Here is a 16740-nt window from a genome sequence, read left to right as displayed (position 1 = left end):
TGTTTTTATTCTCAGGCCAGATGAGATATAAAATTTCTCCAGCATGTTCTGGGTCTACCCAGGGGTCCCAGTTGAACATGCCCAGAAAACATTCAATCAAAGGTACCCAGAAGACACTGTTAGACACCTTGTTGTCCTCGCTTGTGAACAAGACCCTCTGATACTTGAACTCCTTCACTTGGGGCAGTAAGTCACTGGATGGACTGGATGGGAAAACTCCCATCAAGCAAGGCCCCTAGTGACCTTGCAAGGTTACAGAGCATGCCCATCATGATCAGGATGAATTCTGCATTGCTCTCCCTGGATCTGAGATTTGAGATCTGGTTGAAGCCTCCTTTCTTGGACTCTGGCATAAGGATTCCCAGGAAGGCTGAGCAGTGTGACAGCCTGATAATTAGAGAACATCCTCTGGTTCCTCTATTTATTTCAAACACATCCCCTACTGATGATGTGTTGGACGGAATCTGGAGTTCTTTAAAGAACTCTTTCCACTGCGCAACAACATCCCCCGTTACGGTCAGCAGTTCTCCTCCCCTCCTGAACGCTGCCCGAGCCAAACCCAACTTTCCCTGTCTGGGTCTGGTGGTTTGCCAGAACTTCCATGAAGCCAACTGAATGTCCCTCGCTAAACTCCACCCTGAAAAATTACAGCCTGTTGTATATAATTTATCTAATGGGCAATAATTCACTTGATATCTGATATTTTATAACTTGCTTCTGGAGTCAGGAAGAAGAAAAGCCGATTTGTACAATGTTTTGTCTAGAACATAAAAAAATGGCTACAACACAATGTTTGTTCTAATTTTTTTGTTAGATTAAACCACAAATTGACTCTGTAAGTGTGGATGATGTACAAGGTCTGACTTAGTTGTTCACATATGAAATATGTGAACCCCCAGGCCACATAAACAGAGCTTTCTGATGTCATGAAGGACAAATACGGACATCTTCACATCAGCCATGTGGACAAAGGTTTGGTTGCAGGTATGTAAGGTAAAGAGTAGGGCCACATTTTCTCATTTCCCACAGTCAACAGTAACATTTTGTGTTGGCAATGGACAGTTTTCAGACACACTCATTTCCCCCTGGTGGATAAAACTGGCTGGTATACTGCAAAACGTGGATCTGGGACAGTGCTAACAGTGCTAATTACTGAAGCACTGTCCCACCACATTGTGGAGAATAGACAGCCATATTTTAAAGTATTGAATAATAAGTATCTCATGTGTATTTTTTTCACAATGAATGGAAGCACCAAATTGTGACATCCAGCTTTATTAGTAGCTTTATTTGAGTCCAAATGACACTTAACAGAGGAATTAATCAATTCATCCAGCTGGTCTGAACTAATGAGCAGGAAGAAAATGCAGGGAGGGAGATAAAGAGTAGGAGGAAGAGGGGCTGGAGGTGATCAGTGATACAGCATTCCAGCATTGCTTCCATATCTAGAAAATGTAAACACACAGCAGGACAGGATTTATGGCGTCAGTGGCCTATATGATTGTAACCGATGAGCAACATTAATAAAGTGTCATTTTAATCACTGGATTCCCAAACACTGGAAACAGAGTATACATTTGTATGTCTATCTGATATTCATGGATACAACAATTTGTCCATCTACATTATATGTTCTGTTAATGGATGCACACTTGATTTAAATGTGAGTTTTAATAGGAGCCAAACATGTCTCAATGCATCTGTAAAAATACTAAATGCAGTTAAAATTATTTGTGTGTGTGTGTGTGTGTGTGTGTGTGTGTGTGGTATTTGATCTGAGCACATTAGTTAAGATCTGAATCAATGTCATTTCCAGTGTTTATCTATTTGTTGTTGCCTTGAGCACTGATTGCCTCCTGCTGAGTGACTGCATGAAATATTGCTGCTACTGTGTGATTATTACTCTTATCTATTTTTGAGTGTCTATAGTGGAGGGGGATATTAATTCTCTAATGAAATTTGATGGTTACTTTTTGTCTAAAGTGTTGGACTGGACCAAAACTGCACTGCATGAGGACTGAGAGAGTTTGGCAAGTGGTTGTACAGCAAGTTCTACATTTATTTTTAAATTTGACAATAAAATAGGGGTACACCATCATCTAAAACAAACTAAATAGAATGAATTGAATGTATTAATCATTTGTTGAATAAAAGACTGAAATGCATATGTGGTTTGTTTTATCCAATACTGCCAGAGTAAGGCCCCAGAGTATTGAGTAAGAGAGCTAAGAGGAACTGCTTTGTTGATGTTTTAACCTCTATCACTGATTTTTTGGCCACAGCAAAACAAGCTAAAAACAGACACATATTTCTATCTCATAAAGTTAATATGGCAAATGTATTAGCATAGCTGCAGCAGATGTGAGAAAACATTCACTTGGGATGATCTACTGGGAAGTACTGTGACTGGTGTTACTGGTGTCTTACATGTAAATGCAGTATTTACTTTATTTTACCTCTGGTTTGGACTCCAACCACTCCTGAGAAAAAGATGTGGCTTTTCAGCTGCTAAATGTTCCACAGTGATCACCAGCTAGTCACAAGTGATTGTTTCTCCAACTGGGGGAAATAGCTGTCTAGGAGCACTGCATTAGACCTGTTTGAACTGCTGAACAAATTGCAGATGTGGACGGAAGTGTGTGCAATCTGTGACAAGAGGTCACAAGACAGCATTGTTCCATTTTAAGAAGTCATATGTTAAAGTGGTCAGGAACCACTGAACTGAAAGAGGCTAAAACCTCAGCTGAGCAGAGCACTTCCATCTTCCACATTACACACCATTGTTGATATAAAATACTGATTAGTACCACTTTAAGTTGATTTTGAATGATACTTAAATGAATTGAAACAGTAGGGTATCCAGGAGGTTGGGAATAAATCTGTAGAGCTGATGTGCTTATAAATATGTCTCCTGTAATGCAACATTTGTAACTAAGGAGTTTCTTTGCACATGTACATAAGTTATTGTCATTGTACTTATTGCTCTATTTCTGGCTCTCCAGACACTACCCACAAGTTATGGGTAATAGCTGTGAGCACTGACAACATTACTACAGTCAATACATTACATCCTAATACTGTTTGTCCCTCCTTGACCTCTCCAGTCTGAATGACAGTTCAACAAGCCTGTCTACGCTGACATGCTCTCTAATCGGCTAAGGACCTGTCTAAACACAGAGCTTAGTAATTAGATGGCTTTATGGAGGGCTGCGGGGGGTGCCACACACGCACACACACATACACACACATGCACAGACACAGAGACAAATCTGTGGTTCATGACCTGTCGGGGGTCCTCGCATGCACACACACTCCAACTGTTCTACTATTAAATATAAACCCTTTTGATTTGTAATGCTGTTTAATGGGTTATATTAATGCAGTGCATAATGTTCTCATCAACAGCTTTTCAAAACAAAAGGAATACAAAACTCCACATGAGTTATTTTCTTCATCAACAAACATGATAGAGCTGGATGGAATCACATTAAATATTCCATTTTTTATTCAGTATTTATTCTCATTATGAATTGACTTTCTCTGGGAAAGTGTTAGACTAATGCTGCTTTATGCTTTTAATATCCATCTGATAATGAATGCAAGGAAAGCAAAAAAAATGTTGCAATAATTTGAATTTATTTCACCTAATAGTGAAATGTAACCACTACTGAATACTATAATGTTGCTATTCAAAGCTGCTACACAAATCTACTCATATTAAAGAGCTTTTAGTATGTGAAAGGTTTTGTTCATAGTGATGGACACACAGAGAATTATTTAAAAACTCTGCAAATCTACAGAGCACTTAAGCATCTTTCAGCTCTTTGTTTTAGTTTCACAGCCACTGTTCTGCTTCTGTCTCACAGCTCTCATCAGTATAGACGTTAGTTAGCGAGCAGCTGGAAGGAGTTGGTGCAGAACAAAATAAGATCCAAAAGGAACATGAATATAAAACAGTAAGCAGTATAAACAAAGCGTTGAGAGAGAATGCAGTGTAAACAGCCCTAATAAATCAAGACATACATGAAACATGTGACTTAAATAAAGCTTCCACTCCACAGAGGAAACTAAAAGTAGTGGCAGAGCACAACATCAGATCTGTGTGGTTTTAACTCTCCACTTCAAACTCATTTCAGTTTATGTATATTTTACCTGGTTCACAATATCACAAGTCCAGATAGAAATTTTAGTTACACTTTCTTTTAAGGCTCCTTAGAGCATGACAGAATATATGATAATAATAATAATAATAATAATAATAATAATAATAATAATAATAATAATGTTGAAAGCAGATTTAATTGTTTATCAATGCATTTAGCCAACCATAAGTAGGTAATCAATGATAGCACAGTGAAACACAGATTAGGGGCGGCTGTGGCTCAGGAGGTAGAGTCGCCCACCAATCAGAAGGTTGGTGGTTTGATCCCGGCTCCTCCTCCTCCTCGGGCAAGATACTGAACCCCAAATTGCCTCCGATGTGTCATCGGTGTGTGAATGTGTGTGTATGTGTTAGAAAGCACTTATATAGAACAAGTGCTGTATGAATGTGTATGAATGGGGTGAATGTGATCTGTAGTGTGAAGCGCTTTGAGTGGTTGAAAAGACTAGAAAAGCGCTATATAAGTACAGTCCATTTACCATTGACTGGAGAAGCCTTCAACTGGAGAGGTTATGATATGCAAACTATTATAGATCAATACTGCCTTAATATATGCTTAAACTTGTCATATCTGCTGACAACTACATGGTAGTATGTTATTTATTCAACATCTGTTGTCTATTTGTCCACTGCTTACACATTTCAAAGACACTGATATAAAATCCAGTATTATGGAAAATGTCAGTGTGTTGGGTTTAACCCTGGAGTTTTTCATTGAATTTTGGCACCTGAATTTTATCAGTCCAATATGAGTGCGATGGCAAATTAAATAATGAATATTAATTTCAGAGGATGGAATTTTAACCACATAACTTAAGATCATTGTTTTTCAAAGAAAGAAATGACAGTGCTTTGAATTCATTGGTAATTAAATGTCAACATTCAGCATTCAGCAGTGGATTCCATTTTACAATTAGGTGCTCAGCTGCAAATAAAATTCAAATCTTTCTGGCCTGTCTTTCCTTCTGTAGAGAGAGGCTACAGAGTGTGAGTGAGGGGGTGGGCCGGAGGGGTAGAGGTGATGGGTTGTGCAACATTTACAGTGTTTGGCCAGGACTTAACAGTGGGAGGAATCCTCCTCCTCCTGGAAGACCATTTGACCTCTGTGTGTGTGTGTGTGTGTTTTGGAGGGGGTTAATGGGGTGTGCCTGTGTGTGTGTGTGTGTGTGTGTGTTGAGTATGTGAGCTATTCCTGACCTCAAGGATTGACTTAACAATGTGTGTGCTTTGTCTAGCCTCATTAGGAGACGTGTGTGTCGTTGGATTGGGGTGAGTGGGTGAGTGGGTGGGCTGGTAGGTGGTTTGTTTGGGTGGCAGGGGGGGATTTCCAGCCAGCCTAGCTTTAAGTGTGACCTCTTGTGATTGGATGGGAAAAGGAACAGTGAGAGGACATACTGTTCCACCAGCTGATCAATATTTGAGCAAACAGCTCCAAAATAAGCTCCTTGTCATTCTGAGATGGGCGGGGGCCTCCTGAAGGACCCCTCATTACTGAACATTAGTGCTGTCATTAGCTCTCACAGGAGCTTTGCTGCAGAAAAGTGGGATTTTGGGATTAAACCATCAGTGCTTCTGAAGGATATTGCTGATTGACTGCTGAAAAGTGGTTTTCCAGTGAGACGGTCAAAATGTATATGGAAATTATGATTTGAGCTTGATACTGCTGAACCCCTGTGGGAGTGAGGTGTTAGACAGTGCTCTATTCCATCATTATCACAACACCTAATGAGCAAATATCTTAATTTGTGGATTTTTGTGTATATTTACAAACTTAAAACACTCCAATATGAAAGTGTTGTGTGCTTTATATACAGATATGTTTTTTCCATTAATACTGTATGTACTAAATTGTTCCCTATAGTCTATTCTCTTCATCTCATAGCTTTCCTCTTGGTGCACTACTTCCATTACAGTCTGTTTCATAGCTTTTATCCAATCAGATTTTAGCCCTGTGTTCCCAAGTTAAAAGAAATCTGCCTTCAGAATCAACAGAACAGCCCCCTGTAATTTAAAATGAACAGTGATAAAAGTGTACTCTTTAACCAATCAGATTTCGAGTTGGTGCCATCTAGCAGGCATACCATGATGTCAGCATTGTCATGTGATTTGATAGGACGGTTAGAGAACGTACTGGTCAGAGCTAGCAAACAGCTAGCATCTATAGCTAGCTACTAGCGCGAGCTAAAACACGTTAGTATAGATTTAATAGCCGTATGTTCAACCCACAACGGCTTAAGGAGGAGGAAGAGTTCAGTGACTCTGTTGTAGAGGTTATCTGTGCGTCTCAGTGCCAACAATAAGTCCTTCATAAGGAGGCTAACGCAGAAAACTGAGTCTGTCCAGTCGTATTTCTTGGATAAGTTTTACACTTTGGGGCTGAGAATGTCCGCTCCACAGAAGCAGTTTTTCTAATTTGTCTGCAAATCGGTGAGTACCTATATTTTATAGTTTATATTTTTGTCATTTTATCAGTTAATATTGACGCTTCTTTTGGATATGATGTGTGTGGAGCAGCTGTGGTTGCAGTGTTTGAACTGTGACCTGTTGAACTGTGTTAATTGGGTTTTTATAGCATTGCTTCAGTGATGGCATTTATTCTGCCTACATGACATGCCTGTCTGTGCAAAGTTCAGTTATACTGCATTTCTGTATATTTCTGTCTATTATATATTTCTATAATGACGATATTAAGATGTGAGTTAATTCAGGTAGGACACCAATGAAGGCCTAGGTGTGGAATGCACGGCCCACCACTGGTATGTATGATAAGTTGTAGCAGTTGGTTTGTATGTGATATAAAGCAATCTGATATTCCACAGCAGGAACATGTCAAAAGCAACATGTAAAGAAGAGAGATGTGAGGAGGAAAAAGGAAAAGGAAAAAGAAAAGAAAAATCCAGAATTACACCTCGGTTGCCTCCACCAGCCAGTCCATTTGCAGCTAATTAGTGCATGAGTCACAGTAACCTTGACCTTTGACCACCTTGAGAACCATCCTTGAGTCCATGTTAATGTTTGCACAAATTTGAAGAAATCCCCTGAAAGGTATTACTGCGCTGATGATGGTGTGATGAGTGTGTGTTTGGCTGTCAAGTGTGCATTAGTGTAGAAAGTAAGTGTCCTCACAGTTTGTATAAAATGATAGAGCTGTGTTGTGCAGTCTCTACTAAAAGAGGCTGCAAAATAGTATCTTTCTTTCAAATGCAATAAGATTAGGTTATTGGCTGTTGTTGGTGAGTCAGACTAATGGTATGGGTTGTTAGATCACAAAAACAGACAAAAGGGGACATTGGCTTTCTGAGGTCTGTAGTATGGGACAGCTGCTTAGTACCCTCTTGACCAATAAGACTGTATCGGACAGAACCAAACTCATGATTACAGTTGTCAGATGGATTATTTGGGCATAGTGTTCATTTATTTGATTTTACGTAAATAGTGGTCTGTATTTGGTCATATAAATGATATGTAGTGATGATACTGAATTAGTTGGATTTTTCTATGTTACCAAGGAAGGCTGTTCTCTAACAAAGGGATATCAGATGATTTTGAATGTCTGCATTACAGTGGACGAGTTCATGAAGGATGGGAGTCTAAATTTGAGCAAGTATTTTTTTTTGGAATGGAGAAGTTTTAATTTAAAGAAGCTGTGAAAGAATATATTGTCCCACAAACTTGGATAATCTATGACAAGGAGCGCTGAAACCAGAGGCTCATAGTTGAACAACACCTTACTAAAACACTTGGTGGGTTTGTACATGAAGAAAGACTGTATAAGGTCTAATGGCAGATGATCAGGTTTATTTTTCCTTATAAATAACTTATTTTTTCTGTACTTCTATGGCAGTTAGCTTTGTTTTGTGCTTAAATGAAAAGGAATGGTGGGGAAAAAGTATAATGTGGGAATGGAATACATACATCGTGTCAGAAATATGTACTGTATTATGCTGTGTGTATCCTGGAAAAAAAAGCATTCATGCATAAACAAACACACTTGCATACTCAACCAACATCTATACAGACACACACACACACACACTTACATCTTTATATATTCTATAATGCCCTCCCTCGTTTCCATACTTGCACCTGTTAATTTTTAATTCTGTCCTCATCATATTGATTTATCATAAATGTGCTGTGCATTTGGTTCCACTTGTCATAACTCATATATTTTTAGCATTTTTATTTAGTATTAATATTTTTTTAGTTTGTATATCAATCACATTTTTTATTTATTTGGTGGGATGTAACTATTGATTGGTTGGTTGATTATAAACTCGCATCTAAGTCCTCACGCAACTGCTGCAGCGCGTGCAGGAATCACACTAGTAGTGAACTTTCATTGGGGCCAATTTAGTCACACACTCATACGGACGTGTGCCAAAAAAAATATCCCACCGCCTCCCTCCGTTTGCCAGAAAATCATTGCTTGTGTCTTTATCCTCCAGTCGCGCTCCCGTCTCCTGTAAGCGCGCGCGCGAGGGTTTCCTGGTGCGCGCGCTTGGCACGGCGCCGCGCACCCCAGCCCCTGTGTGTAGTAACCCAGAGCAGCAGAGCTCTTAGCTAGACATGGCGGCGGATCCTAAGCCGGACTGGCTCTCCTGCCTTCCCTCTTCTTGGAGTTATGGGGTGACTCGGGATGGACGCATATTCTTCATCAAGTAAATATCACGCGGATACACGGATTTATGGATACGCACTGCTTATTTCTCCGAAGCATTTTCCTGTTTGTCTTTTTTTCGGGTTCTCTGTTCACCTTTCCCCCCGTTTTCTTCCACTAACAGCGAAGAAGCAAAGAGTACAACCTGGTTGCATCCTGTTACTGGAGAAGCTGTAATCACGGGGCACAGAAAAACTCCAGGTAAATAATCTGATGATGTGTTTTTCTACATTCCCCTGCGAAAACACGCACACTCACGCACGCGTGCAGCGCCTGGGAAAGGTTATCCGCGCGTCACGGTCGAGAAAAAAAAAAAAAAAAGGGGCGACAAGTTGCGGAGAGAGCCGTGGAAGACGATGAGGGGAGAATTCTTCTCTCTGCAGCAGAGCAACAGCCTCCTCTGCTCCGCTCCCCTCTCTGCTCTCCTCCGGCGGACCATTACGCACGGCGTCCCTCCACTGCCCCCCCTCCCCTCACTCGCTCCACCTGGACACTTTGCGACACACTTTTTAAAAGTTCCGTCACGTACGCGTGAACCGATTTCGGAGCCGATTCCCTGCAGTGACATTTGACATATTTCCTCCTGAAACCAGTTGTGCTGCAGAGACACGGTCTTTCCAAGCACGTACAGCCACCGTCGCTGCTTAAAGAACAATGCAGCGCGTCTGGTGCGTTAGTGCAAAGCCGATATTCCAAAATAAAAACGCACATTTGCCGCGTCTTTGCTGCTGATCTGCCTGCAAAGATGCATCTTTGGCAGATCAGTGTATTCAAACAGCTGGAGTCTGAGCAGTAGAGACAGTATGATTGAGCAGTCCTGCAATATCTGCTCGTGAAACTGGGAAGGGGGCGCGGAATTGTGTAAAAGGGCACAAGCCAAATGGGCTATTTGTGGTCCAGACACTGCATTGCTGTGCAGGTGTGTGTGTGTGTGTGTGTGTGTGTGTATGTAATCTTCATATCTCTGCACAGCTGTTTATATTCCTGTGCTTTGTGTTTTTCTTCCCCTCCCTGTTCTCACAGATTTACCAACAGGATGGGAGGAAGGATACACATTCGAGGGGGCTCGCTGCTTCATCAAGTGAGTTGGAATGTGTGTGGAGAGGAAAAAAAATGGAGATAGAAAGAGATTGATAGATGCAGAGAGGGAGGGAGGCAGTTTGAGTGGCCGTCTCAGATGCTGAGGGGCTGCTTTGTTTGGTCGGGATAGAGATTTCCCTCTGCTCTCATCAACACCCACCACTCTGCTTCTCTGCCCTGCTGGAGGAGCGCAGAGGCAATTCACAAATATACCTGTTTGCCTCTCCTGTAACACACACACACACACACACACACACACTCAAACACGTTCAAACACACACACACACAGACAGTTGGTGGGACTGAATAGCTCTTGGTTTTGTCTTCCTTTCGCCGCTGTTGAGGCTTTCTTCTTCTATCAGTCATGCTCTTGCCCTTCACCTCTCTCTCTCTCTCTCTCTCTCTCTCTCTCTCTCTCTCTCTCTCTCTCTCTCTTCACACAGCCACACACACACACACACACACACTCCAGTGGAGAGATTTGCAGGGGAACGAGTCTCTGCTGTCAGTGGGACACAAGTTTGACAACCAAGTGTGACTCAGAGGCTGCTCCGCTGCGCTGAACAGGCTCTACTTGTTGGCGTGTTGCATGTGTGCACATGCAAGTCGTGTGTGTGTGTGTGTGTGTGTGTGTGTGAGAGAGAGAGAGTGAGCATGTGTGTGTAAGCTGTCCAGGTTATTAGCAACTCCAGGTCCTTGTGCACATTTGCAATTCATGTATATTTTGTGGACCTGTTTGACGACAAAATGCCCCGCAGCTCCCAGCCTCTCACACACCCATTGCTGACACTTACACACACCCTTTGAGGTTGTGAGCAGGCACTTTAATTTGTTCTACTTACTTTCCCACCTAGTTTTCCTGCTGTTGCTCGTGCTGTCTGTGGCCATTTTGAGAGCAGCAGCTGACACATATGGTTGAGCTAATATAGCCACTCTATAAATAGCCCAGAACCGCTGCTCATTGGTATGTATGAATGCATGCAGAATGTCCATGTGCACATTCTGCATGTAAGCATGCATGCACATGGACATGTAAATATACAAGCAGCGGTACACTGTTTGCGTGCAAACACAGACAGCCCCTGACAAGTCAGATGTGACCATGGACAGCTGTGAATGCAGGTGTGAATGCAGCCAGGACAGATTAAGTACAAGTTGAGATCAGAGCAGGACGCATTCAGAGGTGGTACAGAGAGGTATGAGATCGTGGTGAGCATTGCAAGATTAGCAAATTCAGAGGGCCAAGACTGCCCTTCCACAACCTGTGGCTCTGTGTGTGTTGTGTACTCCCTTTAACCCCTGAGTTAGTGTGAAGGAAACAGCAGACAAAGACCATGGGAGCTGCAGGATACAGAGGCGGTTACTCCTATGCTGGAATAATCCTACCTGCCCCCAGGTTTTCTGTGTCATTAGTTTGTAGTAATTTGATTAAACATAACTTCATTGAGGAATATGTACAACATTGGCACAAAATAATGTAAAATTGTTTTAAAAATAGGTCTTGACACAAGCCCCCTGTGCAAGAAGGTCTCATGATTACACAGCACTATGGGACTCATCTCTGTTGATATCTATACTTTTAATGGTGAAGTTGTGGCTTTTGTCCTTTCTGCCCAGTTGGTAATCCATCCTTGTGGACTGGACCCTCCCCAGGGAGTTGTAAGATATACCTTAGAGGTCATGAGATGATTAATGGAACAGGATTGGATAAAACAGATGTTTAAGTTTTCAGACTTTTCTCTAATCTTTGCTGTGGTGTGGCACTGAGTCCAAACCTGACGTAAGGTACCAGAAAACTACCATGGGCCTCTTTGAGAGCTGTTTGGTGGAACACAAATGTGTTTTTATTCTCTGTACATTGGTAGATAATGAGATGAGATTGGCAAGTGAAATGGAAACTGTCATGGAAATGGTTATTTATGACCATGTTTGATCATTTTTGTAGTTTTCCAGTGTTAAATGCAGTCTCTGCACTTAGTCACAGTGAGAACAGGCATTGATAAAGGACACAAGGCCTTAACAGGCAGCCACTGGCATTGGCTGACTCAGGCTGAACTTCAGCACTCCTGATTACAATGAGCAGTATTTGACTCTGAACAATTAGGCCTAGTGTCATATTCACTGAACAACACTGCATCATCACCACTTCTTCAAATCCTTCAAATTCTTGCTCGGTCACTTCTCTATCAGCCTATTATTGGAGTCGTGGCCCCGCTGCTCTCTCTACATCCATGGTGTTGAAGGACACTGCTGCCCTTGAATGCCTGTTGACTGATGGTCACTCCCCAGGCTCAGCCCTTCAGGGTGGGGGTCAAACTGCTCCTGTATTTGTTCGATTTTCAGGTTTTAAATCTGTTTATATCCTCAGTGGCGCTGTAAAGCCGCTTCCTCCAAACATGAGTTGCCAACATGTTGGTTTGCTGTAATAAAGCCAATGTGTAAACTGACTCCTCAGCTGAAATGCCTTCACTTGGCAATACTTAAAACTAAGCACTTAGTTTGAAACCACACTGATTCAACAACAAATGCTGATGCAGTCCTGATTTCAGAGCATGCAGAGCTCCAGCGGAATAAGAGGAGGAGACATTTCTGGCCTTTTGTTTCTGCTTTGTGACCACTGCATCTTCAGTCCAAACCACTGCTGTTTCAGGGAGAAACACGGAGGACTGGCTGCATTTGCAGTTGGTTTGTTGCATGTTTCTCATTTAGATTCAGATCAGAGTTCATAGCTGCTGCAGTGTCTTCCAAATAACTTTCAAAACATTTTTTTTCTTTGACTGCCAAGATTTTGAAATCCTGCCAAAGTGTTTAGCTCTGCACAGCTAACTAATTGCTCCTGCACTCACCCATGGCACATCAGCGGAGCTTTGACTTGGAATGAAAGATGGCAGCTTCTCATGTTTCATGATAGAGTGTTTGTTCACTTTCACTCAGGTAAACAAGACAAAGCATGGCAACTCAGTCAAATTAAAACCTGTTGCATGTTACCTGCATCACTGTCCCGCTGACAGCAGGAAAACAACGAGCAACTGACTGTGATGTCGCTGTGTTTTGCAAATCATGTGGGTTTACTACTCACTGCAGGGTTGGCCAAAAGAGTAGTAGCCATGACTTAGTTTAACAGGCCGAGACACCTGTCAATCAAGGCAAAACACCTTCAGAAACCAACTGTTCTCTAAACCACAATATCTTCTTAAGGGAATAGTAATGACTAACTTTTTGAACCCTAGGTTTTTAGCTTGGCTTTTACTCTATTCACAGTCATGTCAGAGACTCTACATGTCTTAACAGGACATTCCATGTCATAATTTTGCTACTTTTGGGCTACTCCAGAAATGCTGTCATTTAGGCCAATGTGTCCAAACATTTTCAATACTAAATATCTACATAAGGATGACTCCAGGAGAGTGTCAGTGTCCCAGGCATATTAAAACAATGTTGATAGGACATTCTGGGCCTTAGTTCTGTAAAAAATAGTGTTGATAGAGTGAAAAAAGATATGAAATTCATCAAATTTGTCAACCACTTTTTTAACTGTTGTTCCCATCAGGCTTTGGGACAGTAGGCTAGGTCTAATATAATATTTGTGACAAAGTGACAAAATATTAGCTTTGAGAAGAAGTAAAATGCTAATTAAACCACTCAACGATTCCCAGAGCTCTGTATGGAAGCATCTGCATTTGTTCTGTTTCTGCACTTATTTTTCGGTCTGTCCTTCAATTGGTCACCAGTCTGCATGTAGTCTCCAAGAGCCGTTGAATTCCCTGTTTACTTCTGTTAGTTGGTCTTTTTCTCCTTTTAGTCTTTCAGAAGTTCTCTCTTTCTGCAGCTAAGTCCAAGTGGGTGGTACTAGTAAGCTTCTGTTGTGTAAATGTTGCACTTTCCCACTTCACACACATTTTAGTGTAGTTGTTGGTTTCATGATATATGTGCATACAGTAATGAATGATCATGTCAGTTTGTGTGATCCATATAATATCCTGTACAAATAGTGACGTCCCCGCTACTACATATTTGTAGTGTTATGACCTGCCTTTGAATTTGCCATGTGTGTCATTATGTTTTAGATTTGTTTAACAGATTCTATGATGGCAAGTTTGAAAGCATCCATACATTGGATTAAAGCTCCCAGAACATAATTGGACTAAAAAGGCAACATTGTTTACATCTCATTATTGTCATAGTCATCACCTGAGTGTCTGAACTTAGGCTTGTAGACAAGCAATTTTTGGCAATTTCTGCGTGGTTCGTGGTAGTCTTATTTGTTCCAGGGGGAGAGTGGGGATGAGATGTAGCAAAAGGCCTGGGCTGGATATAGTGATATAGTACATACTCTACTAGGTGGGCTACCAGGGTGCCCCAGCAGATGACAAATTTCCAAACTAAGTCCCAAGTACAAATGGAAGGTGCACAGTTTGAAAGATGTGGACATTTAACATGAAGGGAGGGTCTACTGCTGCACTCATGTCATATAGGATGGATGGTTGTTTTATGGGTAAGATTCATGCGTATGACTAGTGAACATTGATGTCAGCAGGCAACTCAAGACTGAGGGGGTTTCACAGGCTTCCACCTGGGTTCAGTTTCCCATGATCCTCTTCTTAACATCTTCTTGCCTGTCCATAGACATTTACAGTTCACCACTGGACAGTAACAGTGACTCATAATGTAATCTAAAATTTGCAGTCACACTAATTTCTTTCCCTCTCTGCAGTGCCACCCGCAGCAGTGTAAGAGATTTTTTCAGTAGAACAAAGGACAAAGAACAAAGCACCATGTTTTCTTACATTACCAGTTTTCACTGTAAGATAACCCAGGCTTGTTCATTATATACTAATTAACTGTAGTTAATATCTATGCATTTTCAAAGAGGAGAAAGTGATAGATTCCTTTTTTCCCCCAAAATATTGAGCTGCTGGATCTGCTCTTTAATATGAACTGTGATAGTTGTTCATTCTTAATATTATCTGAGGTCATCCTCTACTAACAAAGTACTCCAGTTGCCTTCATTACATCGTCGTTTCATTGGTATTATAAATTAATTAATTACAACCACATTTAAACAATCCTAGCTGCAGTGCCTGTCTTTGTTAATGCTTGAGTTGGCTGCTCTGCTCTGATAGTGTCTGGGTGCCATCATAGAAAGATCTGCTGTAGTTGACTTCCACCTTTCATAAAACCACATGTGCGCTGTAAATTGCTACACTGCCCTTATTATGTAGTTCTGCCTCTTTCTTCACTCCAGGTAAATCGTAGAGAAGCAGCGCTTGAAGCTTTCTTGATAATTGCCTGTCCAAAAAACTTCATAGTCAACACTGCACTTCCTTGGGTCCTCAGCAATTCACCTGTCAAGTTTGAAGTCAACTGAATGAATGACTATTGAGAAAACTGAAAGACAGACAGAAAAAACTGACTGATATTAGGCATCTGGTTTGTTTTATAAACCATGTTCAATGAAAGCTTTCAGAAGGAGTTTCCCTGTTGTGAGTATTACATAGATATTTACATAGATGCTATTTGAACATTGGAAACTGGTAATTGCTGTAATTCTGACATCATAGTAATGCAACATAAGGGCCAGGTCATGCTAGCAAAGAGTCAGTTCATATGACATGTTGTCCAACCATGGATGAAGGTAAAACATGTTTATTACTGTAGCAAACTGACACACTCAAAGGCAGGGTGAAAAGCTGTCAGAGGGGGACGGGGACGGACCAAGATGTGATATAGGAATAACATGTTCATAATGTTACACTCATTTATTCTTAAAAAGTGACAAAAATAAATGTATGAGAGTTCCTCTCTCACCTGCTCACAGCTGAGTGATCACTGATCACTGTGTGAAGTAGTTTTGATTGTCAGATCATCAGTTTCAGAAGGTTACAGAGATGCTTGGACACAGCCCCCCCCCCACCCAGTCCAACATCAGAAAGTGTGTGTAGGTGTGGGTGGGGGAGTCATTTGACCATCCAACAAGCAGTTCTAGTGAGGCGTACTGACAATGTCAAAGTCAGGATATCTTGGCCTCTGCTACACCGATTTTGATCATTTTTTAAAATCTGTCTGTCAAGGACCACAGCCTTATGAGAGTGTGATACTACATCTCTGACTGTTGCTTTTAATAATCTTTTTATGGAAAAAATGTCAGTATGGCAAGGTTAATTATTTTGGTCATGCTAACAGTAAAGTTTGGTCATAAATGATGCTATTTGTTGCCCATCATACAAATTACAGACATTTGTTTCCAAAGGAACCAGGGTGTATTTCTTGTGAAAGGCAGCTTATGTTTTCATTCTTTTTCTACCAGAACTGTGTGCATGCGCGTGTGTTTGGAGACCCTTCTTACTCAGTGGGAGCCAGGCTGCCCTCCTCGCCTCTCAAGTCTCAAATCCCAGGAGAAATCTATCTGCTGTTTCATTTTTGACATCTCTCTCCTCATCTTGCCTCCTCTCCTCCTGTGTGTGTGTGTGTGTGTATGTGTGTGTCCTGCACTGTGTCTCTCTTCCCTGGCTGGGGCTGTTTGATGTTTGCTCCCTGCTTCACTGAGCACTCCCTAAAGCCTTTACCAGCTCCTCACATCTGTGTGTGAGCACGCGCAAATGTGAATGTGTGTATATATGTGGGCACAGTAACACTCCACTCCAGTCTGTCCTCTGAATCTGAATATGTGTGTGTGTGTGTGTGTGTGCACTTAGAGCTTGACCTCACCCATGTATTTGTTCCTGTGTGTATGTGATTTTTTTATTTTTTATTTTTGCAAGCCACAGAAGCTTTGCAAGTATCAGAAGTGAAGTAGGATCTGCTTTTGCACTCACACTGCATGTGTGTGTATGTGTGT

General features: G+C 41.4%; 1 protein-coding gene across 1 annotated transcript in view; it reads left to right on the top strand.

Moving 5' to 3' along the window:
- Window positions 1-6443: 6443 nt before the first annotated feature.
- The window catches only part of LOC108897472 (pleckstrin homology domain-containing family A member 5-like), a 176889-nt gene continuing 166592 nt past the window's right edge, over window positions 6444-16740 (top strand). The window contains 4 exon segments of the mRNA XM_018697118.2: window positions 6444-6589; window positions 8611-8823; window positions 8947-9023; window positions 9846-9903. Coding sequence (XP_018552634.1) covers window positions 8732-8823; window positions 8947-9023; window positions 9846-9903 — 227 coding nt within the window. The 5' untranslated portion in view covers window positions 6444-6589; window positions 8611-8731.

The sequence above is a fragment of the Lates calcarifer genome, linkage group LG18 (genome assembly GCF_001640805.2).
Source record: "Lates calcarifer isolate ASB-BC8 linkage group LG18, TLL_Latcal_v3, whole genome shotgun sequence".
Lineage (NCBI taxonomy): Eukaryota > Metazoa > Chordata > Actinopteri > Centropomidae > Lates > Lates calcarifer.
The sequence above is the reverse complement of the archived record's forward strand: the minus strand, read 5'-3'. Positions and strand labels throughout refer to the sequence as shown.